This window comes from Dermacentor andersoni, chromosome 11, assembly GCF_023375885.2.
Source record: "Dermacentor andersoni chromosome 11, qqDerAnde1_hic_scaffold, whole genome shotgun sequence".
In the NCBI taxonomy this organism is placed as follows: Eukaryota; Metazoa; Arthropoda; class Arachnida; order Ixodida; family Ixodidae; genus Dermacentor; species Dermacentor andersoni.
The window spans coordinates 69,284,414-69,311,601 of NC_092824.1; the positions used below are offsets into that span (position 1 = coordinate 69,284,414).

Here is a 27,188-nt window from a genome sequence, read left to right on the forward strand (position 1 = left end):
ACGTGTTCTTCATTCGTAGCGTAGGACATGGATAAACACAGAAACATGAAAAACGCCTCTCACATGTCCAGGATCAGTAGTTTAAGTCAAAGCACTGGCCACGTAGGCATTCACGAAGACTAAACCACATCGAAAGACAGTTTAGGGTGAGTCCATGCAATTGTGGTCGTTTTGTTTTTAAAGTGAAGCTTTTCAGGCGAATGATCCTGGACATTGTTGTTGATTGTAGCTGCTGTTGTGTTACCGAATTAGCGCGTGCTTCACGTCGATTCGCACGCATGCGCAGTGATGTTTCCATTACACCAGGAGCACAAGCATGAACCGAAAAAAAAACAGTCACCTTTACACCTGCCATTGGAGTCTTATACTTCTCCATGTACACACCTGTGCTTACACAATGCCAACTTGTGTACTGGATGAGCATAATTTTCTTTCCCTTTACTTATCTTTGACAGCGTGTAGGCACAACAACGTAGACTGCTTCCGATAAAGATTTGCTACCACCGTGAAAACAAATCTTTAGCGAAGATCACTTTTGTCGCCCCCGACCCGTATGTGCGTTCGCGGCGCCAAATACTTACAAGTTTTAACTTACAACGGTGCGGAGGGCTTCAGCTTAAATTTTAAACATAGTAATTTTAGTGACCGAACATGAATCTAAATAAAGTGCCCCTATTTGAGACACACACAGCTGAAAAAAAGGTAAACTTAATTTGCGTTTATATACTTCAGAGAACGCATGCTTTGCCTAAAAGGTAACCTCTTGCTGGAAAGGCGCATCATTTGACAAGGAGGTGAAAGGCGTCATTGAGCCAATAAGGACGAAGTTTACTGGAAGGACAATGGTTTCAAGATGTGTATTTCGTTGTTTTAGCTATCTTGCAATGAATCAACATGAATATACAGCACCTTGCCATACAACCCGAGCAAGCTCGTCCTCTGAGCTAACTACGAAAACTGTCTCACCAAAGAGGGCGTTTACTGAGGCAATGGTTTGGTTCTTACCGCAAAACGACCGCATTGAGCAACGCTCGCTAAATGTGCCTGTAGATTCACTTCTTGAGTCTGATGTGCAGATTTCCTGCACGTAGTCAACTTCGAAGCACTATCAGCTCTAATTGCCGCAAGAAATTCCTGCTGTTCCTCGCGATACGCGTGCATGTATTTTAAAAATTTCCTTCCTACGGCAGCTGTGTCTGTCAAGCATCAAACTTGTACCGCAACATACCGCTGAGAAAGAGGTCCTGTCTGCATGGTTCAGGTATCAAGATTTTGCCATTCCGTTCAGGATTGTCCCTCTGATAATATGGAGAGGTAAGGATTGTCTAGTAGAACAATGTGGCTACGCAAACGCATGGGAAGCGACCATTCCTTGCGCAAGATTTTTGCGATTCACGCAGCAGTGCCGCGTGGATGACGATGCAAATTGACGGCAGGGCCTTTCGTACTAGAAGAAGGAAATTCTGGCAGCCACAACCCATATTACTTTCTGGAGCGAAAACGGTGACCGCTCTAAGGCGGTGCCAGCTGGTCACATCCGCAGCAGAAACTACACAGTGCTTGTTTTAGATGAATTATCTTATTATAGTGAAGTAACGTCGCTTGCTCTTTCGTGGCATCCATCGTTTACGTTCGGTAAATAATTTTCGTTCCAGGACGGCAAGACAGCTGAAGAAGTGGCCATCACCCTGGCCCCTCTAGATCCCACCTGTCACACCATCATGTGTGACCCTCGCTCAGCCGCCACTAACTTCTGCAAAGGCCGTATTTCCCCCCAAGCTCTTCGCATCCTGTGCCAGGCACCACACTCTACATACTGCATGATCTCCCTTACATGCATCCCGGCCCATGCAGGCCCTGTCCACCAACACCTCCCCAATCTCCACCAGGTCACCCACTCCATTGCACGAGGCCTAGTCAACCGCGCTGCAGTCACTGGAGACGAGTTGGACACCAGAAAAAACCTGACCACCTATAACGATCTTGTTAAGGCCATTTGCTCTAGTCGCCGAACCTTCTCCCACGTCACCCCAAATTCAGCCGGACGAAGGCTACCACCTTTCACCTGCTACAAATAAACACGTACCCTTCAACCGCCTGCCTTCGCCTTATATTCCCAGACGTGTACGCCACGCTCAACTGCTGGTGCAGTGGTATTCACCCGGCTACACTTCCGCATTTGCTGTGGGAGTGCCTAGTACAGTACACACACATTAACACCATAACCCTCTCGTCGAGGTTGCGTGAGGCACTGCGGAGCTTCACCCTCGACGACCAAACTTGGGTGACCCAGCACGCCCGTGAGACGGCGGCGAGGCAAGCTCTCAACGTCCCCTTATGGGAGGCTTAGGCCCGGCCATCGTAAACTGCTGGTTCTACAATAAAATTTCGTCGACACACACCCACAGACCCCTCTTGCCCCCCAGGGAGGCAAGAGGGGTCTGTGGTGTCGGAGCCGCATGGCTGTAAGCGGCCTAGGGGTGCTTACGGTTATGTTCCTCGAACTCGGTTGGGTGGAAAAGATTTTCGCGATGAGGCATTTTGGCAAGAAACCGTCCTGTAGCATTACGTGAAAGATCTCTGTACCACAAAAAACACCCTGAAGCGAGCAGAAGTGAGCCTGTCTTAAAGAGAGCACTGACGTCACTTATACGTGCCTTGGATGTCGAAGGCCAATCGGCGCTTGAATAGCTACACATCCAGGGCTAACGCCAATGTTGACTTCACAGATGTTGTCTTCACATTTAGCGGTGTAATTTGGCGTAAAATATAAGGGAAAACTCTTTCTCAGTCAGAGTCAGTCAGCCGGGGAAGCCTTAGCACTACTCCTGAAAGAAATAGTAATAATCACATGTTCGTGTCTACAGCTTTTTGCAGGACGATGGCTTTACTTAAATTTGCTTTGATAATTTGGTGTCAATGCAGCACGGGTCACTGCAGTGCCTTTTCTAGTGTTAGAATATTAGCGCTTTAGCGTCGACATAGTGGCGCACTCTATCGTCTCTATTTTACAGATGGGTTTTACGATTTCCTTCGAGCTGCCCAAATGCCCAACGTTTTATTTGTTCTCTTTCATCCTTGGTGCAGAATGCGCATGCGCGATCATTCAACAACTTTCGGTCTCAGAAAGACGATAGTACTCCGGAGCGTCAGCATAAGGCATGACTGAACAAGGAAATGGTGGACACACGCCTCCCACCTTTACCTTCATGGACGAAGCAACCGCGGGTACAAGCCGTGAAGGCGGCGAGGGTGCTTTAGGCACTTCCGACGATTACCCCCCGTGAGTATTCCCGCTTGTGAAAATTTCGTTGGATGTTTTAAGCCGCAGAAACAACATGGCATGACGACTTTAAGAGCTATGCAGTAGTTCCCACATCGAAGTAGGCGTTTTCGAGGACAACTTACAGGCAGCGTGGCTGCAGTGTTTAAGGTCATCGTAACGAGAAGTGCCTCTACAGGAGGCAAATTTTTTATCATAGTAGCAGCAGCCCATTGGCTGGGTTGTTGCGCTGCTTAGCTCGACAACACCGGTAATGTTTCAGCCCAGTGGTCTTTCATCAGTGATTGTGAAACGCAAGAAGGCTCCGTTACTTGGATTTGCGTGCACATTACCGAAACCCACGTGGGGAAATTCCGTGATCCCTCCGAGAGGCCGTCATAGCGAGATCGGGCTTTTGAAACGTGAAACACGAGGCTATAAATAAATATTATAGTACATCACACTTCCTCTTGCGGTCGAGTGAGCACACTCCAGGAGCCTCACGAAACATCGCACAAATAGTACAATTTGCTAAAAACGCAAGACATGTGTGACCAACTGAGCCCACTTCTGAAATTCTTTGCTGGTACTCGTTTTTCAGGAGATATAAAAGGTTCGCTTGAAGAAAAACACCACATATCTTCGAAATGAACGCTGTGTTCATTTTTATGCCGTGTTCGGGTAAATCGGAAAGTGCTACCGGGACGCCGCGACGGCCGCGTTGGCAGAGTGTGCGAACGTAATCGTGAAATGGCGAGAACAGTTGCCGACCTCCAATCTGAAGATGCGTGGTCGCACGCTGGCAGAGCTGTTACGGACGTGGCTGGGCGACCGACTAGGTCGACTGGCGCGGCCCTTGTACGAGAGCTAATATAACGCAGCCAAACCTAACATAACCTTGCGTTACCTAATGCGTAATTTTAAGCGCTCGTGCAACGTTCACGCACACCACTCATGGCGCGGCAGTTCTGTCGCGATGTGTATGACTAGCGCTTTCCAGTGGACTCGCATGATGTCATAGAGCTATACGCGCGTAGGCTAAAATAGGTAACTCGGAGGGGATGGCAGTACATAATTATCTCGTGATCTTGTAGCTTAGCACCTTCGTAACTTTGTTTTAGCATCATTCGTTGCTTTCTTATATTTCATGCTTCATGTCATAATTTAAGAAATTGCGCAATTTAAGAGCGTGCCGTTCACCCTATACCGGCCAGAAAATGATCGTTCTGATAAAATGATACATTACGGGTACAGTCTTCATTAACAAAGCAGCAGTTCGCTTGTTCCAAATTGTTTGCCCAAAACATTATTCAGATTTATTCTGTTGTAAATGGGAGAGCAGTCTCAAGGGCCAATACGTATGTCTCATTCCAGGTATGTTGACGAGTACATCAATGATGTTTGGGAGGTGATGAACAGCCAGACCGATGCCACAGACATCAATGGTATGTACGGCATGGCCTTTAACCATCGATACCACTCACGAAGATGCTTAACAACCTACAGAGGAGGCAGCATTTCCATCGACCATGACGGCGGTGCATTTATTGGTCATACGGACACCTTACTAGGATCACCATGTCGGTTTGTGCTTACGCAGTCATAGTGTGAAATTAATGCCGATGAATTGAGTTCTTACAGAGACAACACTACGCATATTCTACGTGCGTCAAGTTTCGAATGAATTCATTTTCAACGCGATGAATTAATTCGTAAAGGCAATCGACGCTTCTTGATTTGCCTTCGATTTCGTGTTGGAATTGAGTCAGAGTAACAAGCTTTGCATTGCGTAGCAAGCCAACCGTAAGTTTTATTCTTCACATTAAATTCTTGCTAGATGATCCTGTCTTTAAAGGGCCTCCTGGCGGGCGCCATTGCAAATTTCATTTGTACACTGGTAATTGCCAAGGCGCTGTCAAGCGAGCCGTTTTCGTAATACAGTTTTTCAAGTGCATTCGTTGTGGGAGAGGATAGGTGACATTCGACAGTTGTGGAAGGCGTAGCAATATCTCCTGCTCTGCGGAAACTAAAGACTTTGCCTCCGCAAAATTTGGTTATCCTTAGGGACTCCAAGGCCGCGTTACAACAACTGTACCGTGGTCTGCCATCCCTCAAGTTCCCTTGCAAATCACTAGCCCTCGTGAAAGAACTCAACAACACAGGCTTTAGAGTAAAGTTTCAGTGGATTCCCTTCCACATTGGCATTTTTGGCAACGAAAAAGCTGATGCGCTTGCATACTTAGCGCTCGATCATCCTCCCAAAGTCAAGCTTCTAAAGAGTAATCAATTGAAAAAAATCTGTCATTCGAAATCACTTTGGGTCACTTTGGTTTCCACCGCATATGCCCTGCGTAACCAAGAGATTTCACCGAGAGGAAGCCTCACTTCTACATCGAATAAGGACAGGATATGCCAGTACACCGGCCTGGTTATTTAAGACGGGGCGAATAATTTCTCCAAACTGTACGGCATGCAACAAGACAGGAGACATTGGGCACTTCTTGTGGTCCTGCCAGAAATTCGAAGATGAAAGGGACGCTCTCCGGAAGAATCTGCAAAAACAGGACCTTCCGCATGTATGCCTGCAACACCTTATATTTCCTGAGGGATCAGTTATAGCCCGCAAAGAAACTTCACGTCTCCTTATCGAAATATTAAGAAAAACTCGTTTGATGCACATATGGTGAAACCCTTCAGCGGTATTGTAAGAGACGCTCGGGCAGAGCAATTGCCGGCCTTGATCGCCAGGCTAAACCCACCTGTTGCTACAATTCGCCAACGCCACCACCATAGGTGACATCGAGCTGTCTTGCTACTGTGGCATCAGCAGGCGACTGTCACTGTCTACAGACACCCTCCCCCTCTACCTCAAATTGCGCCCTCAAGCGGCGTTCCTTCCTTGCCTCCTTCCCTACAGGAGCAAAGGGCGTACGTCATGTTCACGTGACGAGCCCTGTCTTAATTCTTTATTCCAATACATTTTTTTCGTAGGGCAATCTGTTTGTGCGCACTCCGTTATTGAATGACGAACCTCATTCCCATGCAGTGGTCGGTGCCTTTGCGAGGAGTTCGCATTGCACAGATGTATTTGTTTGTGGGACCTTGACCGGCCCTCTGAAAGCGCGGCACTTCCAGGGGAAGAGCACGCGGCCTACTGTTGAAAATTGCAACTATGCCCTGCCCCGCAGTCGCTTATACGTTCGACACGTAGTAGCCACCACTTAAGAGGTGCGTTTGTGTCTTTACGGCAGCCAAACCTGGTGAGGGGACCTTTAGGACAGCTCTCTGTCTACCTTACGGAAAAGCAGGCCCGCCTTATTAGTGTTCTGTAAAACATGCGCTCATTGTATTTACCGCTACGTGGCGGAGTTGTAGCTTTTACATTGTTCAACGATACTGCCTTGTCAACTTGTAATTCGGCCCGTCTTTTCCATCTTATCAGATGTCGGCGACTCCACCCTCGAATATGCGCATTGGGTGGCTTACATTAATCAGTGTGATATGTATCGAAGGCGTGCGGAGGATCACAGCCACTTTTTGTTTATAATTAGTTAATATTGTGCTGATAGCTAAAAATGCATTCTTAGGAAGTTCAGCTACAGACGTAGGTAAATATATGCATCGGATAGCCAGGCTCTTACAGAATAATCCACCATTGGTTGAAGCTTGCATCTATTACATCAAGACAAGGTTTTTCCGGGGTAGTCAAGCTTGAATGAAGTTTTTACACTTGTTCAATCACCATTTCCTTAGTCCACGACCCGATCAAGCTGTCTACTGCTAGAAATGAACACGTGACATGCAGAACCGGCAGGTGCCCTTTTGCACACAACCCGTTGACCTATACAATGTAGTGGCTATCGGGGTTCGATCGTAATGAAAGTGTCAACATGCGGGTTGGTGACCTCATTAGGCAGCCATGCTTTCGCTCCACCACCCACGCTTTCGAAACAATATTCATTTGAATCAGGAGCTTCATCTCTGGGACATTTCAGAGTTTTCTGCTCAACACATAAAATGCAGAAATGCTTTCAGGAACACCTCTTAGACTGACATGGCCGATGTTCATTCAATTTGAGAATGTTCTAGTGATTGTAGTCAAGGAATTATCTATTTAGGGCCTGGATGGTATGCCGGAATTTCTGGAAATTGGCAAGTTTATAAACATTTGAACTACAATGTCAGCAATTTAGTAACTAATCCTATAACAAATATCGCAGTCCTGTTAACCGCATTGTTTAGGATATCTATAGTGGCCAAGTTTGATTTATGAAGTAACAATTTACAGAAATGACAAATGTTTCCGAGCGTTTTTCAAAAGACCTAACCATAACTTTCTGGTAACCATCAGACCACTGCATGTAATTTTTGGCAATTTACGGGTATTAGTAAAAGTACTTTCCAGTATTATGATATCGTATTTATTGCTCAATTACAGAGTTGCAAGCCTGATATTCACTTTTACAATTTTGTCGATTTCAATACTTTTTACAGAGACCTTCACTGTCTGACCAATAAGTTAGTTTATGGCAGATACAAGACTTGATTATTTTCTTTCACACTCCATAGCCTGTATCAAGGATGGTACAAGCGTGACCGAGAAAAACAATATCTCTGCTCCCAGATACTTAGACAGAAGCCTCCGCGCTGAAGTTTTCTTTTGTGCGTTACTAAATAAGCAGCTTGACAATAACGAGAACGTGTCCTTCTTGGTAAAGGCAAGTTTGTTGTGTGCCAAAGCCTGCTTATTGAATTTAATATATGCTTCATTGCGACCTTACTGAAGCATGGGACACGCCTCTTGCTGGAAATCGGAAACATAGATTTGACTCTTGTAGCCCACTAAAATATTGTGACCTGTCGTCTTTCGCTTAGAACACGGTCGTTTTCTATTCTTCTTTCTTAAAACCGAGTATTTATTTTTAGAATAATAAACATTCTGTAATTTTCACCGTGCTTGTCTGTTACGTCAATGCGAATCTCTTTCGTGCACTGAGCACCGAATTCCAGAATTTCGAAAATAAAGAGCGCGCTGCATACGCCAACACAGCAGTCAGCCTTCTCTATTTTAAAGCCGAACTAAAACGTTTTGCATGCCAACATTTATTTTTCATGCTCTTTCAATGACGTCTCCATAGCGACGAGTGAACACTTCTGCTGTTTTTTTGGGGGGCCATGCAGATGCCACTGACAGCGGAAGCACCAATCACACGCCTGTGGAGTCCTCCGCCAGTGCCGATCACTCCAGGCCCAGTACGAGCCACGCTGGCATCGAGCAAGTATCGTCCACTACAAAAGACACCGCGAGGTGAGCCCACACTTCGAAATATTTCTCGACATAATGGAACCCAGACATTGAGCGATCTGCAATGGCGACCGGGCAGCTCCCTCCCGATTTTATGCCGCACGCAAAATAGAAAAATAGATCATAAGTGTAAGAGCAAAAGAAGGCGTCTACTTCAAAGACGCGTGAAGAGGTTTCAAAGACGCGTGAATACACTTCAAGCGTGCCGTGCGGTATACTGATGCGGTGTGTAAACGGCTCCTGCCGCAGCAGACTCGCCCACGAAGAGTGTGGCCAATGTTAGGCAACCAGCCCCTTCGGCGGGTGCAGCCTGCATTGCTCCGCCATCCAAGAAGAGCTCATCAGCTTCTAGGCTCGTGGCATTTAAAGATACTGTCACTCAAGGGGAGGCTTTGCCAAACCACAGCTTGCAAGAAGAGCGCTGAACACAATTCCTATTCGAACCGCAGCACCGGTTCACTTCGAGCCGTATAACCCAATGTAACCCTGCATCATATGGAACGAAAAAGGCTCTGTAAGCTAAGTTAGCTGTCCTATATCAGACACGCAGTACAATTGTCTTCTGCAATATGTACACACCAATATTGCGGAGGAATGTAAGCAGTCTTGTACACAATTTAGATGATGTCAAAGAACCTATTTAGAAACAGTCCAAAAGTGCTGCGACCCGCTGTGGCTGCTTAGGGGCTATGGTGTTCGGTTGCTAAGCACGAGGTCGCGGGATCGAATCCCGGCCACCACGGCGGCTGCATTTCAATGGGGGCGAAATGCGAAAACACCCTTCTACTTAGATTTAGGTGCACGCTAAGGAGCCCCAGGTAAACCAAATTATTCCGGAGTCCCCCTTTGGGTTGAGCCGATGCCGGGTGTTCGGACGTTTTAGGCACCGCGGCGGAGGCAACACACCGCTTTGGCCTCTGCTTCACATAGAGGACCACCCCGAGGCTGACCTATCCGGGGAAAATCGGTGCTTGCCTTTTCCTGTCTCTCTCTGCCTCCAACCTTCATCTTTCTCTCACTTTCCATCTTTCCTGTCTTCTCCTTGCTTCACTTACAATTTTTCCAGGCAGCAAGGGCTAACCTTGTGTGAATAGCCAACCTAGGTTACTTCATATTTGGTTACAGTGGTTATGTACTTGGAATGCGTCATGTAACCGCGCAAACGACAAGGGACGAAGAAGGAAACACACAGGACAGCTAATGTACAGCTGGCTTTTGCAGGCCGTGTTTCCTAGGTCCTGCTGCGTCCCCTTCTAGGACTCCACGGTGGGTGGCTGGCGTTACTTCCGAGATTACACTCTTTTATGGCTAGTTCTTTCCCTCCACTACCTGATTGCTCCCTGAAAAGGGGGCGCACGGATGATGTCATCTAGTTTTTTGCCAATGAAAAAAAAAATTTCCCTCGTTTCCACGTAGTCAACTCTGAGTAACCAGACAAACCCATGCGAACAATCTCACCATTCCTCGTGCCTAAGTCTCTCACCGAAGTTCTTGGAACAGGTCATAAAGCATCCAGGATGGCAAGCGGTGATCTCTTGCAGCTCCGCAACCAGAAACAGTATGAAGTCACCCAATCTAGTATCATTTGGAGACGCCAAAGTAACAGTAACTCCGCATCGTACTATGAATACCACCCATGACGTAGTCTCCGATGATCTCTTAGAGCCTACTGAGGCTGAACTACTGGAGGGCTTCAGGGAGCAGAACGTCATCAACGTTAAACGAATTAAGATGAGGCGTGACAATAAGGATATACAGACCAAGCACCTGATACTTTTGGCACAGGTGTTCTGCCCGAGTCCATCGAGGCCTTGTATATCAAGCTTTGTGTTCAGCCATACGTTCCTAATCCCCTGCGAAGTTTCAAATGCCAGCGTTTCGGTCACAGTTCACAGAGCTGCCAAGGTCGCCAAACCTGCGCGAAATGCAGTGCTCATGAGCACGCCTCTGACTCTTGTGAAAACTCTCTCCACTGTGTAAACTGTGATGGTGAGCACGCTGCATACTGGCGGTTGTGCCCATCTTGGAAGAAACAAAAGGAATTGTTAAAATTCAGTAAAAGGGAACATAAGTTTCAAGGAGGCATGCAGGCGGCTATCCCTCCTACCAAAGAACACCTTTGCCGATGTGACGCGTCAGGGGGCAGCGACACAACGGCTTCCGGCGGCTGTCCGACCCACAAGCAGTGAGTCGACAGTTACGCCATCTGCCCCTGCGGTGGTTGCAGCAAGCGCTGGCCCGCGACCCCAGCACTAGGGGCCATCCACCTCCGGGCAGGTGGCCTCAAAGGTCTCGTCCAACGTACTGAGACCTTCACGTCCACAAAAGCACTCGCAAGAGGGGATGGACACAGCCACCAGCAAGATGGCGCCACCAGCGCCTCAGGAGCGGCGAGACTCTCGATCTCTCCAAAAAAGACAAAACTCGCGTCACGGCGCCTCCAAAGGGCCCGTGAACTAATCTCACTCTCTTAAACACAGCACCCTTATGATTTATCATAATGGAAACACAAATACTACAGTGGAATGTACGAAGACTTCTACATAACCTCGACAACATTAGAGAACTACTACTACAAAAACCTAATCCAAGGTTGCTGTGTGTTCAAGAGACTCATCTGAAACCCGCACAGACAAACTTTCTACGTCAATACATAATCTATCGTAAAGACCGCAACGAGGCTAATGCCTCCTGCGGTGTTCCAATAGTTGCGGACAAAGCGGTAGCTTGTTGATCCATCGCCCTTAACACGTCCCTTTAGGCAGAGTCAATTCTGGCCATTCTGTTTAATAAGCTGGTCACTGTATGTACCATTTATATACCCCCGAGCCATTATCTCGAAAAGAGTATTTTATAATCCCATTGACCTGCTTCCCGAGCCTTATACTCGCGGGAGATTTTAATGCTTAATGCTTCGTTTTATTCATTTTCCGGAGTTCCCCACAACGGCGAGCGTCATAATGAAATCGTGGCTTTAGCCCCTAAGACCCCATAATTTATCAATCCTTAAAAGCCCTGTGTGTTTAGGAAACACACTTAATATGTACGCACCCACTATCTTTTTTGTTCTTTATCATGATGATGACAACAGTGAGACTATATTAGACTCAAGTAATTTCGAGCTTCACGATATGTGTTCTCCCCCTGCGAATATTTTATTGATAGTTGTATTGAGGTAGAACCTCTCTGTTTTAAAGTGCAGTTTCTTATTCACTCGCAGTTGTCTCTTTTGACTAACACTCCACACTAGTTACAGCTGTAGAATTTTTTAGCCTGATGTGACAAACGTATCCCTGCGATCCATGACGGGACCAGTCGAATACAATTTTTAGTTACATTACTGACTCGCGTGCTTTTATATATTTTTCCAGTGAAGTTACAGCTCAGGGCCTGATGAAAATATTGCAGAATGCTCTGATGCATGCTGGTGCGTCGATTCTATCCTTCTTCTATTTTGTAGTTGAGCCTTTTGTAATCAAATTCCACGCGCAAGTCGAATACAGTTGTGGATTCTGGAAGACACGTGAGCGCCAAAGATTATGCTGGAATCTTCTTAGAAAAAGTGAGAAGAGCCGATACTCGTTAATCGCCAATCATTTGCTCAACAAGCGACTCAAGTGCCCGGTAATATCTTTCTGCTCAAATGCAAATTGTTTTGTCGGTTCCCGTTCGCCCAATAAAGTCTTTCATGACTCACGGTTTTTCTGACTGTGTGGTCCACCGTCACTACAACGTGAAATGTTTGACGTAACAGTTCTATGGCAACCCGCAAGGTGGAGAGAAGTAATTATTAAAGGGAAAAATCAGACCTCCACCCGTTCGTGACTACTGCTGCAAATAGCAGCTGTAGCAGTTGCTACGAACAGGTGGATGCCTGATTTTTCCGTTTACTAACGTGACATCTCGTAGAGGTGCTTCGTGGAGACCGAATAAACCATACCAGGCGTGAAAATAAAGATAACGTCGTCATGTACGAGCGAGCTAGCCGACGGCTACAACAACCGCCCGAGTACGCATCTCTGCCCGAGAAGACTAGGAAGATCGTGGCCCAGACAACTGCCACAATGAGAGTGCCCGTGTCACCCGCAACCACGTGTGCTGCAAAAGCCAAGAAAGCCACCGATTATTCCTGTATCGGTTTGGAGATCTTAAAAGCTGGCCGGACACCTGTGCAATAAGCGGTACGTTTAACAACTGAAACTGCGACAAGCTGCACTTTCACATTTTCGCAGTGGATATCTAAAAACGTTCACGAGCGTCGTGCCAAGGAGCGGGCCAAAGTTGCATGAGAACACCGTGATCTTCAGGGCAGAAATCAACTGTTAATTTCGGCCCGTCGAACCGCACACGTCAAAGCTGAAAGCGTTCTACCTGATCGGCGGCTTTAAAGCAAGTGGTTTACACCGGATTGATACGTAAGCGAGCCAAGAGCCTTACGAAACTTCTTACGGAAGCAAGAGGCATCGAAAAGACGTTGGAAAAGCGCACTCGGCGTCATTGTTGCCTAGTGTTCTCACCGAGGTGGAAAATTCAAGCACTAGGTTCCTTCGCGCCCGTACCTGACGACTGCTCGATCTGCTGCCACTGCGGAGAAACAGGACCAATCTATCGCCTACACCCATAGCGTGAGATGGCACTACGACATTTTGCCTTCAACTCTCTGCACCAACAGCAAGGCAAATGACCCCGTGAAATTGCTGACTGCTTGGCTGGAACTCGGCGGAGACCCCGACGACTTTCTCGATCGCCGTGGCCAAGGCACTGCTTTTCATTGCAGCGCCCAGGGCACAATGGGCCAATACGTGGGTGATATGTCGTCTGTATACCTCAAACTAAACACAGCAACCTAAGGAGGTTCGATTGGTGTTCGTTGCAGTGCAGAAGGCCATCCACCACCAACACAAGATCAGTCTTCACGACGAAGAAACAACGCGCTGCAATTTCGAAGAAGCTTCGAAGAAAAAACCACGCTCCGTAAAGGATGCCTGACGACCCCACGAAGCAGTGGGACAGTGTCACGGAGCCATAGCCAGACACCTCCAAATAACTAAGGTAAGACTATGAACCACCAACATCGACGGTGTCGCAGCGCAGTGGCGGCTTTAGTGGACAGAGGACCTGACTACTCCGCCATTAATGAATCCTTAACCGCACAGTCAATGACAGTTATGTCTACATGGCAAGGAACCCAAGTCCGAGCATCTGGAGGCCACCTGACAAGGACGACTGGAATGAGCACGTACGTCGAACTCAAGAGGTGCTAGACACCCTTGCGTCGCAGAATCACCCTTCCGTCGCAGGATCAGGACAACTCGCCCGCCTGCGCATCAAGCACCAGCCAAGGACGGTCAGACAATGCTACAATCTTCGACCACGCTTCGTCGAATACCAGGCCGGCGACTATGATTGGGTTTGCAGCCTTTTAAGCCGACGTGGACTGAGTGAAAAGCTACGTTATTTCGGACTCGACACAAAAATACAATGATGTGCGCATGGCCCGTAAGCCAGTAACATGCCCGTAAGCTGTCCAACTTTTGCGACAGTAAGCGGTTTTACCGTAGCTAACCATGATTTAATTGCTTTAATTTTGCTTACTACGTGTTCTTTTGGTCTTCGCTATCGTTTTGTTCTTGTTGCCCGGGCACGATACTTCTTTAGGTACGCGCGTTGACACGTGTGCTTTTTATCTTTTTGCGGTGAACGCGTTTCAGCGCCTAAAGTGTTACGTCATCACTCTGCGTATGACGTGCTTGCATGTATCAGAACCTTCTGGGTCATCCTCACTGATTTTGTCTGCTGTCTAACTTATAGTGGAACCTGCTGCGATCGGATTGCAAACGTGACAAGAATATTTTCCACATACTGTAAGGTACTTGAGCCCATGCAATTAGTCTGGAATTTTCGACTAAGCAGTTATAAATAACAGACTCGCTTGAGCCGCAGATCAGTTTTCCGATGGTTAAGGCATGTGCTCGCTGCTATCATTCAGCCCCAGTGTAACTTGTTTTGTGGGCATAGTTTCGCTCAATAAACTGTTGGTTTCCTCGTGGTTCATGCTACTGTGCTTTTCGCGGTCATTTCAAAGTGGAAATATCAAAGGCTAGACCGCGTCCTAGTGAAACTTTCGTCGACAGTTAAAGAAAATTGTGCGTGGCTCTGTTATCGCAAACATCGCGGACCAGCGAAGCTGAGCGAAGCTAAGGATACAGAAAAATTGATGCCGTGTTCTTCTGTGGGACGTTTCGGTTAGGGGTGTGCGCCATTGCAGGCGCCTGCCGCAGCAGAAGCCATTTGTTGAGACGCCATATGCGTGGGTGTCGTCTGCCAGACGCTGCACCACCGACCCTTCGCTCTGATGCATGCTAGCTCCGACTTCGTGTACCTGGTAGCCTTTTGAAGTACGCCGAAGCGAGGATAATAGTGATCGAAAGAAAGGGAAGACGCTTGATTCTGCAAGCCGTGAGGGAGAACGGCGAAGCGTCGAAACAAACGAGCGCGTGGTTTTTCGTTTTTGTTTTCTTTAAATCTGAGAGCAAAGACGTCACGCCACCTGTGACTCCGCCGCGCCGCTCTTTCTCCCTCGCTAGACTCCGCCGACCCTCGCTGCATCGCTATGCTGCGCAAAGCTATTTCTTACACTCTGCTTTCCCTCTCTCTCAGCAATCTCTCCCCCAGCTTGGCGAAGCTGCGAACGTCAACAGAAAACCAACGAGGCGTTAACAGCTGCACTGTAAAAACCTCTTATTCAGGTGGACTAGAATTATGAATAGTCGAAAGCCACCCAGTCATTGCATCTCGATAGTATTCAAGAAATAGAAAAAATATTTTAATACATTACATTTCAATATCCATTCCGCTGTATTTACGCTACGATGCCGTTTCCATGCAGTCGGGGGTCTCAGATTGAGGTTGGATCCTTCGTCACCTTACCGTGCGCGGCTTAGCCGTGTCCGAACGAAAGACGATTAGGACAGTTAGGACGATTAGGACAGAGCCAAGGCCTTTTAATGTTCTTCGGAGGACGCCCTCCACGTTATTGGCTTGGATTTTGCATACACCCCGAATGACCCATCCGAGAAAATTCGGCATTCGCCTTTTCCTCTCCCTTTCCTCAAAAGCGTTTCTTTTTCTCGCGTACTTCCTTTTAGTCGTAACAACTCCTAATTTTCAATTTGTTTGTACGCCTCACGTATGCATTGTTACATGTAAACTCCTGCAACGTCTCATAGTCATTGAAATCTAAACAAAGTAGAAGGCTATGAGAACCCCATCTTCTCCTTGACTGCGAAGCAGTCGCAGTTCTGTATTGCTAGGTATTAGCGAAGACAGTACTGGAATTTGTGGGCAACAGAACAAAGCGAGCGCAATGCACTCGTAGGGTGATAAGAACTACCTGCTTCATTTGTACTGAACCAGAGACCGTCACAGCACTAAGCAGAATTGCAGCATTTGGCAATCAAAAAGATTCTGGGGTTTTAGCCGCCAAGACCACTTTCTGATTATGAGGCATGCGGTAGTGGAGGATTCCGGAAATTTAGACCAACTGGGGTTCTTTAACGTGCACCAAAATCTAAGTAAACGGGTTTAGCGCATTTCGAACCCATCGAACTGCAGCCGTCTTGGCCGGGGTTCGATGGCGCAACCTCGTGCTCAGTAGACCAACACCATAGTTCTGGTAATCATAGGCTAGTTAGGGCTAACTTATTTGTATACCTACTGAGCTTCCACGAATGCTTACAATAGCAACAATTTTTTCCCAAAAGGATGTGCACTTCACTTTGAGAGGAACATAAAAGTAGCGATATCATCCGATAAGTTTACTTTTTTTTCGTAGTAAGTGAGATTTAGTTTGGTTAGCTGATTTAGAGGATAGATAGCACGGGTAATCGGGGCGCCTTTGCTGGCGGTCAAAAACTTCGACATTAGCGTCAAGCTAGTGGCGGACTCAAACGTCTCGTTTTTTCAAGATATGCGGTATCATGTTAATCGAAATTCGAAATTGACAAAAGTTTTATTAGTTTTTATTAGTTCTTTCTTGGCGTTGAGAAGCGCATGCGCGGCGATCCTACATCGCGCAGTCGACAACACACGCCACTTATGGGACATCGAGACATCAGGCATGGCTCAAGAAAGCAGCTATGAATACACGCCTCCTGTGTTTAGTGTGACGGACGAAGCAACCCACGTACAAGCCGTGACGGTACCCAAGACGCTTCATCTACTTTGAGTGCCTACACAACGTGAGCTTTACCGCTTGTCCATTTTTCATTCAATATGTTCACCCTTAGACACGACCGATATGATAGGCTTTATTATCTGTACATTTGTTCACACCTAAAAGAGCATTCTGGCACCCAGCTGGAGTTTGAAATCGGAGGCTTTTTTAGATCAAGACGCAACGATGCAAGGGTGGTGCGAAAATATTGCCATGTTCAGCGCAAAGCCAGCTGTTTAGCACTCGGGATAAGACTTTTCAGCACATTAAGCAAGCGTAGTTACATAAAATACTATGTTTCGTTCATGTACCAATACTACACTGCACACCCACCACGGCTGGCTATATAGCTGGAAGTCCCGTGCTCAATCCCAGGTGAGACCGCCGAATTTCAATGAAACTACCATGCAAGATGGCCGCTGTTCACTTGCATTTACGTGCTCGTTGCAGAAGCTGTGGTGGTGAAAACTTATGCTGCATTTACAGCTGTGGCATGCGTTTCATGAAGTCGTGGCTATTGCACTAAAAACCTCCGAATTAGCTTAACCTCAGTGAACGCTTGCTGGGCCGAACCGTGCTTTCAAGACAACTTGTCAAAGTGCCCCGCAATGCTGTCATTTGCCAATTAAAACAAAAATTTGTGACTTACTAGGTACTGGCTGCACAATCCTAGTTCCTAAATATATAGCCCGGTCCATGAAAAGACAACTTGGTTTAAAACGTTTGCTCTTCTGTTTACATGTGTTGTTTAAGGGCTACCCCCCAAATCCGTAATTGAGTTGCGAGAGCAATGAAGGTGTTTCAGTTTTTAATGTTTTTGACAGCCTAAATTTAGCTTACTGGGTTCTAAATGTTTTGTTTTTTTCAGAGAGGGAACTGGGGCGACTTTACACTACAGCGATGTAGAAGTGGAAAGTCATGGTATTCTACGGTGACCTGTTGCATTTGTGAGCAAATGCAGTAGCACGTTGCATTTCAGCTATTTTCGGGGTCAGCATTGTATCTGTCTTAGGATATATTTCATTGCTTTCTCACAATAAACTATATCCTTTAATGAATTCCGTGGCAGGCTCCACGAGTGACATAGAAGCAAACTTCGCCTTGCATGAAAATAATATTTATTAGCTCCATTCTAGTCCAGCAATATTTCATTGAAACTCGTCATTTTGTTCGTAAGTGTTAAAATTAAGGCTTAAATTAAGGTTAAAATATGTAGTATTCCGTATAGCTCCTGGATACGCGAGTCATGAATGTAATTGGCGTGAAAAAGCGACATTCACCACGGGGGTGCCAAATCATAAAAGGTGGGTACAAAGATGTATTCCTCTAAAATAAGCGCTGCTTGGCATCCTAATTGCAGAAACCATCCGCATAGTCTCATTTTTGCTTCAACGTGTTTCATTATTGAAAAAAAAAGGTTTACATGCAGCAACGGTTTCATTACGAAATTATCTTTAATAATATGTTACTGCGGCAAGTGGAGCACGCATTTTATATAGCGAACAATATGCGAAGGCATCCTACCCGTTGTAAGCAGTTTAACACTTCAGCTGACAGTGTTCGTGCAAGGGAAGGTGTCGTTTCGACTATGGCGGATCAGTTCTCTGTACAACACGTTGCCATTCGTTCTATGCCAGCCAGCATAGCGTGCCTTTAGGGAGAATGAAACATTGAAAGTAGCGCATTTACAAAACAGTACTTTGCTCTTTCCAAACTTTTCTTTATTAAAACATTGTCAACCTTTTTGGCCACAGTGTTAACTATGTGACCATAATTGCAGACTTTCTGAGGACGCCTGGCGTTACCAGGGCTACACGCAAACCAGGGCGATTACCGACGATACTTGCAACGTCGACGGTACGTAGACGATGGCCATTCGCTACCGGTGCAACTTGCAAAGACACTTCACAACGAACGTAGGAGATAGCCTCTACGGTTACCATGGCAGCGGTGCATTAATTGCGTACGAGGATGCACTTTAGCAGCACCGCCAAGACGGTTTCCGCATGGGAGGGCTTATAGCTGTCCTTACTAAGAAATCTGTGCGCAACTGAATACATACAGATTCATACAGAAGGCGTGCAGTGCAATTTTTTGAACGAATTATTTCGGTCGACTGCAAAGGCACGCTCCTTGATGGTCGCGTCAGAAGCCGAGACCGTACAGCATTCCATGGCGTGATCAATTCACTCGTAATTGGAATCGGCCATTTTATTTGCCAAGCTAGAATCTCGGTGGTCTTGTCGTACTACCACCATGACAATTTTCCCCTTAAACCGATCAAACTTAGACAAAAAAAATTTTTTGATACGAATTTCAGTCTCATGTTCAATTATGGCTACGCTTCTGGTCCATATAATGGAGGGTCGTAATGGTGCTGTCACGTTTTCGGCAGAGTGCGATAATTGCTCAAGCAAACAGGTTACGAGCAGCCGACGTATCCTGTTGCGGCCGACTGTAGTAGTAACAGTAGGCAACTCGGGGCAACCTAAAGCAGTTTATAATGAAGCTCTTGGTTCTTTCACACCAAGCAAGCCAAGTCAAAGACGCAGCATAAAAGACGTTAAAAAGCATAATGAAAATGTAACGCCAAACGACACAAAATTGTTGGGTAGTGTTTTGCGCTCTGTCGCCACAAATATTTACATACTAACCCAACTATACGCTTCGGAAACATTAAGCTTATTCGTACTGACAGAGAAACAGCCAGAGTAGGCAACGATTTACAATGAGTGTGCCACTACTTCAAAGTTGTAACGCTTTGTTAACGAGAAAATCTATGCCATGATGAGACACCGGCCTTCCAAACTGAATGTTCACTTTTGTTAAGTGATTAGCGTTCTTTGCACACATCAAGCATTATTCGTTCTGTCAGTATCTGTGCAATCTCTTCCGCAGGCCTGACTGACGAACGTTGTAACTTTAACGGCACGAGTTATTGAGAATACCAGACACTAAAAATGAGTTGCTTTAGTTACGCCTCTGCTATCAAAGTGTAGTTCATTCGAACTCAAAGATGACGAAAGTCAAATCTTTAGTTCTGGTGGTTCAAAATCCGCGTTTAATGTTTTATGTGACGTACGAAGGCGCAGAGACTCAGACATGTGCGTGTAACAATGCCATAAACATTCTTAGCCAACTCGCTTCCCCCCCCCCATTTCATATTCTAAACAAAGGTGTATTCAACAATACGGCGTGTCCCGGCAGTTTTAATGCTAAATTCAGTAGCATCGATGGTCATCTCAACGAGGGTTCTGCTGTAGTTTCCGCCCTTTGAAGTCTCTCGCATTTGTCTTTTTTTCAATGTCACGCAATGTCAGCGCAGTTATAGGGAAGATGCGCACCTAGCTACAATCCTTGCAGCGCTGTCCATACAGTCCACGCTTTTAATGCGCACTGCGGCTTTCCGCTGCATAGTTATAAGTAGCTTTCCTCATGAAGCAGCACTTCTGCATTACCTTATAAGCTGATGTGCTGTCTGCAACATGACTCTTACGTATGCGCTTTCCGCAATCTTATTTTGTTCTATTTCTGTGATATTCTGTCAATGGCCTACACAAGGGACATAGGGGAGTACAGCCGTTTTCGCTTTTGTAGTGAGCTGCTAAACATGTACAGCTTACAGATTATGCCTTCTTAGGAACTTCACATACGGGAATTCGCAAGTAGGCTTCGGATTATGAGTTTCTGAAATTCGAATACGTCCTCGTCTTGCGCATGTATCTCTCATAGGTCAATAATTTAAGGGCATGCATGAAACAAGAATTTAAATTCCCCCGGCAGAAATGCATCCTCTCACTTCTTTTCTTTGTCCTCATCTGCGTGGGGCTCTATCTATTGCTCGTAATAGATGAACAATAAGGAAGAACTTCGTGCAACATCTAAGGCGCTTATTACTGGATATTACAGCAAATATATTGCGCGATGGGTTCGACAAGCAATACCCGACATGTCGTTTTTAAGTTTGACCAGTGTGATGTTTGGCCCGCGGTATGAGATATAACATGAGTCTTCAGAAGAATCCCACCAGAGTGCACAATCTCGATCGTGCTCAACTTTCTCAAGGCCACGAAGTTCTTGAATACATTCAAGACATAGTTGCAGAAAGAAAAACTACCCCGTACGGAAGCAATGCAATAAGGTCCCCCCCTCCCAAAAGAAAAGCTTCTTGCCTTGCACCATATATCAGAAAGAAATGTTCATTTGCCAAGAATTGCTGTTGCACTACGGCAAATATACACCTATAATACATAATATATAATCAAGAAATATAATAACTACTATAATAACTACCTATTTACTATAATAACGGGATCATGAGACATCCATTCAAACGTAATTAAGTGCTTCGCAGTTGAACAAATATAAATAATTCTAAATTCTATATTGTAAATAATTCTAAAACAATGTTGTTACTTCTCTACATTGCGGAATTCCGCAGAACTATTACGTCAACATCTTGCCTATGCTTCTGAGTTCATACATTCGACTTCGTCCTGCTATCTGCTAGTCGCCTGGTTAGCTCAGATGGTAGAGCGGCTTCCACGAAAAGGCGGTGGTCCCGGGTTCAAGTCCTGGACCAGGACAATTTTTCTTCCAGTGCGAAGCTTTTCTTCCGAAGAACCCGTATGCGTTTCCTTTGCAGCACTTAGTTACGTTTGGGTGGAAGTCTCGTTATCCCTTTTTTAATTACTTCTCTCCACTTTGCGGGATTCCGCAGAACTATTACGTCAATCCTTTACTATACTGTTACGCCATGCAGGTGTCGCTGACAATGGCAGCACTAGTTACCTGCACCTGGGGGCCATCAGCAGCATCGATAACCCAAGGCCCAGCACAAGCCGTGCTGGCATGGAGGATGCATCAGCCAGTTTTGAACACGGCGCCTCGTGAGTTCACATTTAGATAAGTTCCACTGCAAAGCAACTCGGTGAAGACAGGCGCGGCGACCTGGGGAACAATTGTACCTCCACTCGGTAATTTCTCCTTGGGAGGGCTAGCTGTGATGACTGAAACCGGGACTGCATCAGCAGTTTTGAACGTTCGGATGGCGCAGCCTGCTTTGACATACTACACGGTTGCAGCAGCGCGACAACACATGGACAGAGTAAGAAGGAGGCAACACCCCATGGCACGCTGCAATTTGCGGCACACTTGCAAGTTTTAACCCGCTTACTCACTCCCCATTATGCAATATATAAAGGTTGTGAAGGAAAGATGCTCATCGGAGTCAAAGCTCATAGGATGAAACCGGGTTATGGCCAAGTTTACCAAGGCAATGCAGCATGGGAATGCCGTCAGTAAGAAGAGTGGTCGAGGTTAATCTGCAGTCGACCACTCTGGCGTGCCTTATAAGATCATGGCTTCGGTACGTAAAACCTAGATTTACTTTTATATTCGATATATTTTTACCTCCATCATAACGTTCCGAAGGGCTCAGGTTCAAAAGTATTACATAGCGCTACGTTAAGGAGCTTGAGCATGTCGTTGAGAGGGAGTTCGCACTTTGTACGATACGTAACTATGACACGTGACACGTTAGGCGGAGTGCGCATGCGCGTCTCATACCGATAAGACGCCAAGTTGCAGTACTTGTGTAACCAAGTGGCCGCACGCTGAGCAGCCCAGATGACCCCACTTTGATCCCAATGAGCCCTTCTTCTTTGTGTCCGATGAGAAAGCAAGATATATATAGTAAACCTGACGTTAACTTGCATGTCTCGATTTCACCAGTGCTCAAACATTGCATAACTATAGACGGACGTAACTGATGGAATTGCATTTTAGATTTGTCATATACTTGAGAAAGCATTGACAAACTCGAGTAACAAGATTACAATTTTATAACTCAGCAATGAAATTAATTCAGCCAACATCACCAAATAACACCTGTAAACTGCACAAAATTCATGTATTACACAGCGCTATGAAATTTTCTATGCTATGGGTATGTATGGGTCATGCGCCAGTTCTCGAATACAATGTATCGATTACAGCAAACTGCAAATTGATAGAAAAAAACTTGTCCACCTGGGATTGCCAAAGAGATGCAGCAAATATAACTGCGATATATCGTTTCCTGTAGGTAACATTGCAAGTTCTATGCTTTTAATGATTTTTTTAGTGATTTCATAATTTTTTCCACTTGCAAACCTAAATAGAAATTATGATGGATACATTTGCCGGAATTTAACTGTGTCGATAAAACAAAATTAGATTGATAGCTATATTTTTTTATTAAATAATCAGATCTCGATGCCGGCCAAGCTGGCATGATTAAAAAAGACGTACAATATAACACCACACGGGTTAAACCAAACCGTAACATTGCATGAGTGATGTGAACAACAGTAACAATAATAAATAGAACTACACAATAGTACATTACCGTAACAATGAACGAATTAGCGCCAATGAAAGGAAGAACGAAATGACCTTTAGGTATTGCATTACGTTGTCGCATGTGACGTTGAGGTAGTCTACCTACAGTGCCATACGTTCACTTCATACTGCGGCTCGTTAGGCCTGGCCCGTTATATCGTATAACGTTATGCATTAGCACGGGTGCCACAGGCTTTCGTCTTCAGGTGTTAGAAGAGTGTAACATGCAGCCAAACTGTTTTTACACTACGTAGCATACCAATCTTTTCTAAAAAAAAAATCACCTATCATTAGGATAGCCCATAATGCGAAATTTGAGAACGGCTATGTACGTGTTTTCATTTCGCGATATATGGAGGCAAATATTTCCATAAGGACACATAGCAGAGGTCAAGCGCGACGGGTTTTGTAAATAACTGATCGAAAGATTCAGTGTAATCGCTGGTGTTGCTTGGCTTACATTAGATACTACACATGTCGCTGGCGTATACAACCCCATCGCAAAACAATTGCAATTCAAGACAACCGAACAAAGAAAAATTAAGCCGGAGCGAGAGCCGAAGCGAACTGACAATAGTACGAAATGAGCGCTCTGGCTGAGACCAGATGCTAGCACGAAAGGTGTGGTAGTGCGGGTCAGGATAAAACCAGTTTTCCGCGCTTATATCAGTGAAGGGGCAGCTATCATTGGGCTCCGCCTCTCGACCGTTCAGGGCTCGCGTCTTCTGCCTCTCCGCGTTCGCTCTTTCATCTTTCTCTGTTCCGCTCGTTCGCTCGGTTACGCCGCCAACGCTTGCCGCTGGAGCGGATCATTAAGAGCTGCGCCATAAAACGGAGACGTATTTTAGCCGACGCAAAACAGTCTTATTCAATGACAAATGTCTTACTTCCGAGGGCAATTTTCTGGACTTTTGCCTGAATACTCCTTGTGAGCGTATTGAAGACGGAGTTCTGTTTTTAATACTTTTAATACGAGTTTTTTAATTTACTATCACTGACAGATATTCCTACTCTCCTGCATCGGTTCCGTGTAGGATATACATGATGTATTAGTTAATGCAAGGCCTCTGTACTCCTTGCATCTCGAACGAGGAAAGTTCTTAATTTGAAGTTTAGCATCACAGGCCACCGAAACCACCAGTGTTCAATTTCTGACAATCTAGAGCCCCCATCGAGCGCTATATACCAGTGCAGCAACTTAGCGCTAAAATTGAGCGAGTCGTCTTACCACTAACGGGCGGTTTAGTTTGTCAAACTCTCAATTGGTCAAAATGTGTTTTTGTCGTCCCATAGAAAGGGTCGACCATTTTGAACTAATCTGCCTGTGTCCGTGCAGGAATGCTACTGGAACCGGAGAAAGGGAACAGCAAGCGTCCTGCGGTGCCAGTAGAAAGGTTTCCAGCAGACAGGACACCTTACCCGGGCAACCCAACAAACACACGGGTGATACAGCCCCCACTTTCAGAGCACGTGATCAATCATCTGTCAAGAAGTCGAGCCACAAATGCGAAACATGTGGTAAATTGCTAAGCGGAGCTTTTAGTCTAACTGAACATTACCGTACGCATACAGGCGAGAGACCCTTGAAATGCGAAATATGCAAGAAATCATTCGCGCATAGGGGGAGTTTCTATAAACATCAACAGATTCACACAGCAGTGAAACTCCATATCTGCCAAATATGTACTAAACCATTCAATAACAAAGACGGCCTTATCAGTCATCTCAAATCACATAGTTCCGACAGACCTTTCGTTTGTGACATATGTAATCACTCCTTTAAGTGGAACACAGATCTCCGAAGGCACCGCAAAAGAACTCACTAGGGTAAAATCTCGTACGAGTGCAAGCACTGTGGATTTCGGTCCGCAAAGAAAGGAAACCTAGACGCACATCTGTGTAAGAATATTAGTTGCCAATTGTGTGTAGATTCGTTTAGAGACGCAGCTCAACTGATTGCACATCACGTGGCGCTTATGGGTGGGCAATCCTAACAGTGTGACTAGTGCGCAAGTGAAGTCAATCGCCCACGTGTTTGCATAGGAATGGGACCATGAAGCCGTGCAGGAAAATAACGCTTACATTGTCCCACAGGGGCAAGTAACTATCCGAGCGCGTCGTGTCGACAGACGGGCTTCTTTTCACGTTTAAAACTACTGAGTGAAATGCAAAGCGTCAAGGATGGCGCTTGATTTTTCGAAATTACGTGACAAAAACGTCGTCTCCAGCAGACTTTGGGATGTTGCAGTGTCAAAGTTAACTGCAGGTCCTGACTAGAGCTAACTCTTTGCCAAACTAAGTTGTCTCGCCGACGAAGCTTTAGCAAACTCCTTTCTAGACAAACCCTAATGGGCTGCAACTTTGTGTTTGTGTAACCAGATCGCTGGATGTTCGCACAAGATCCTTGACTCCTCGTTTAGTTTTGTGCAAGCGTTTTGACAGTACTAGTAAATGAGCTTTAACTAGCCATGCGTTTAATGAGTCTGCCGTGCGAATAGAAGGGAGTACCTCACGTGAGGAACCCTTAAAAAAGGAGGCACTGTGTTCTTGTCAACTAAAAACTAATATCTGCTAATAAGTGAAGCCCTTAGGCCTAGTGGCCTTTCAGAGACAGCTTTCACAATATATAGACACAGGTATGGTAAAATTTATTTCCCTTACATATTCTTGAATAAACGCAGTGTTTTTGTTCTCTCCACGGCTCTTGTACCCATACCGAAGATTTTTGTTCTTTATCATGGTGATGACAACAGTGAGACTGTATTAGACTGAAACCGTTTGGAGCTTAAATATACATGATCTTCCACATCGAGTTTTTTAACTGTTCTTATATATAGCTAGAACCTCTGCCAGTTTCAACGTGCAGTTGCTTATTCGCTCGTAAGTCGTCTCTTTTGACTTGCGCACCACTTTAGTTACAGCTGTGGAATTTTTAAACCTGATGTGACAAACGTATCCCTGCGAGCAACTACAGGACGATTGAGATACAGGTTTTAGTTAATAGTATTGGCCCGCGTACTTCTATATCTTTTTCCAGTGAACGCGTCTCACAGAATAACAAATTTTAAGTTACAACTCAGGGCATGAGGTACCAGCGTGTATCAGGACATTCTGCAATTGTCGAGCCTTGTGTAATCAAATTGCACGCGTACACTCGAATACAGTTCTGCATTCAGGAAGACACGTGAGTGCCAATGAGAACGCTGGAACGTTCTACGAAAAAATTAACAGCCGATACTCGTGAATCGCAAATCATTTGTTCAACGATCGACTCATGTACCCGGCACTGTCGTTCCGCCCGAATGTAACTTGTTTTGTTGGTTCCGGTTCGCCCAATAAAGTCTTTCATGAATCAAAGTTCTAGCTGTGCTGCTCGCCGTCACTACAACGTGATATCGCATATAGGTGCGTCGTGGAAACTGAATAAACCTTACCGCCCGAGTACGGACCTCTGCCCCAGAAGACAAGGAAGATCGTGGCCCCAGACAACCACCACAGCGAGTGCCCATGTCACCTGTACCGACGTGTGCTGCAAAAACCAATGAAGCCACGATCATTCGCAAATTATTGTTTGGAGATCTGAAAAGCTGACCGGAAACCTGCTCAAGAACAGCTATGTTTAACAACAAAAACTGTGAAAAGCTGCGGTTTCGTAGCTTACATTTTTTACACCATTTCATCAATTACAGCATTTCCACAATCATTCTTGAACGTCATGTTTAAGGAGCGGGCTGAAGTTCAATGAGAACACCTTGATCTTCAGGGCAGAAATACACTGTTAATTCAGCCATGTCGACACGCAGTTGGAACAGATAGAAGCGTTTTTCCTCATCTGCGGTTTTGAAGGAACTGGTTTACGCCGGACTGATACGTAAACCGGCCAAAACCATTGCGAAATTCCTAACGGAAGCAACGGGCATCGAAAATACGGGCCCGAAATTGATGTACTACAGAGCATTCGAAAATAAACTATTTCTTTAGTAGATACTTTGGAAATCCTCCCATAAATGATAACTATTTTATCC

At 45.7% G+C, this 27,188-nt stretch overlaps 1 protein-coding gene and 1 long non-coding RNA gene across 2 annotated transcripts in view; one reads left to right on the top strand and one right to left on the bottom strand.

The window, feature by feature from the left end:
• The first annotated feature begins 3,071 nt into the window (after window positions 1-3,071).
• Window positions 3,072-26,761, top strand: LOC129381428 (uncharacterized). The gene is made up of 6 exons (XM_055064288.2): window positions 3,072-3,283; window positions 4,637-4,707; window positions 8,444-8,570; window positions 18,563-18,639; window positions 21,545-21,671; window positions 24,500-26,761. The coding sequence occupies exons 2-6, from the start codon at window positions 4,690-4,692 to the stop codon at window positions 24,691-24,693; spliced, it is 543 nt and encodes a 180-aa protein (XP_054920263.2). The 5' UTR covers window positions 3,072-3,283; window positions 4,637-4,689; the 3' UTR covers window positions 24,694-26,761.
• The window catches only part of LOC140214027 (uncharacterized), a 57,346-nt gene continuing 38,624 nt past the window's right edge, over window positions 8,467-27,188 (bottom strand). Inside the window, exon 3 of the long non-coding RNA XR_011890937.1 lies at window positions 8,467-8,551. This is a non-coding gene — a long non-coding RNA (uncharacterized lncRNA). The remainder of the gene's footprint in view (window positions 8,552-27,188) is intronic.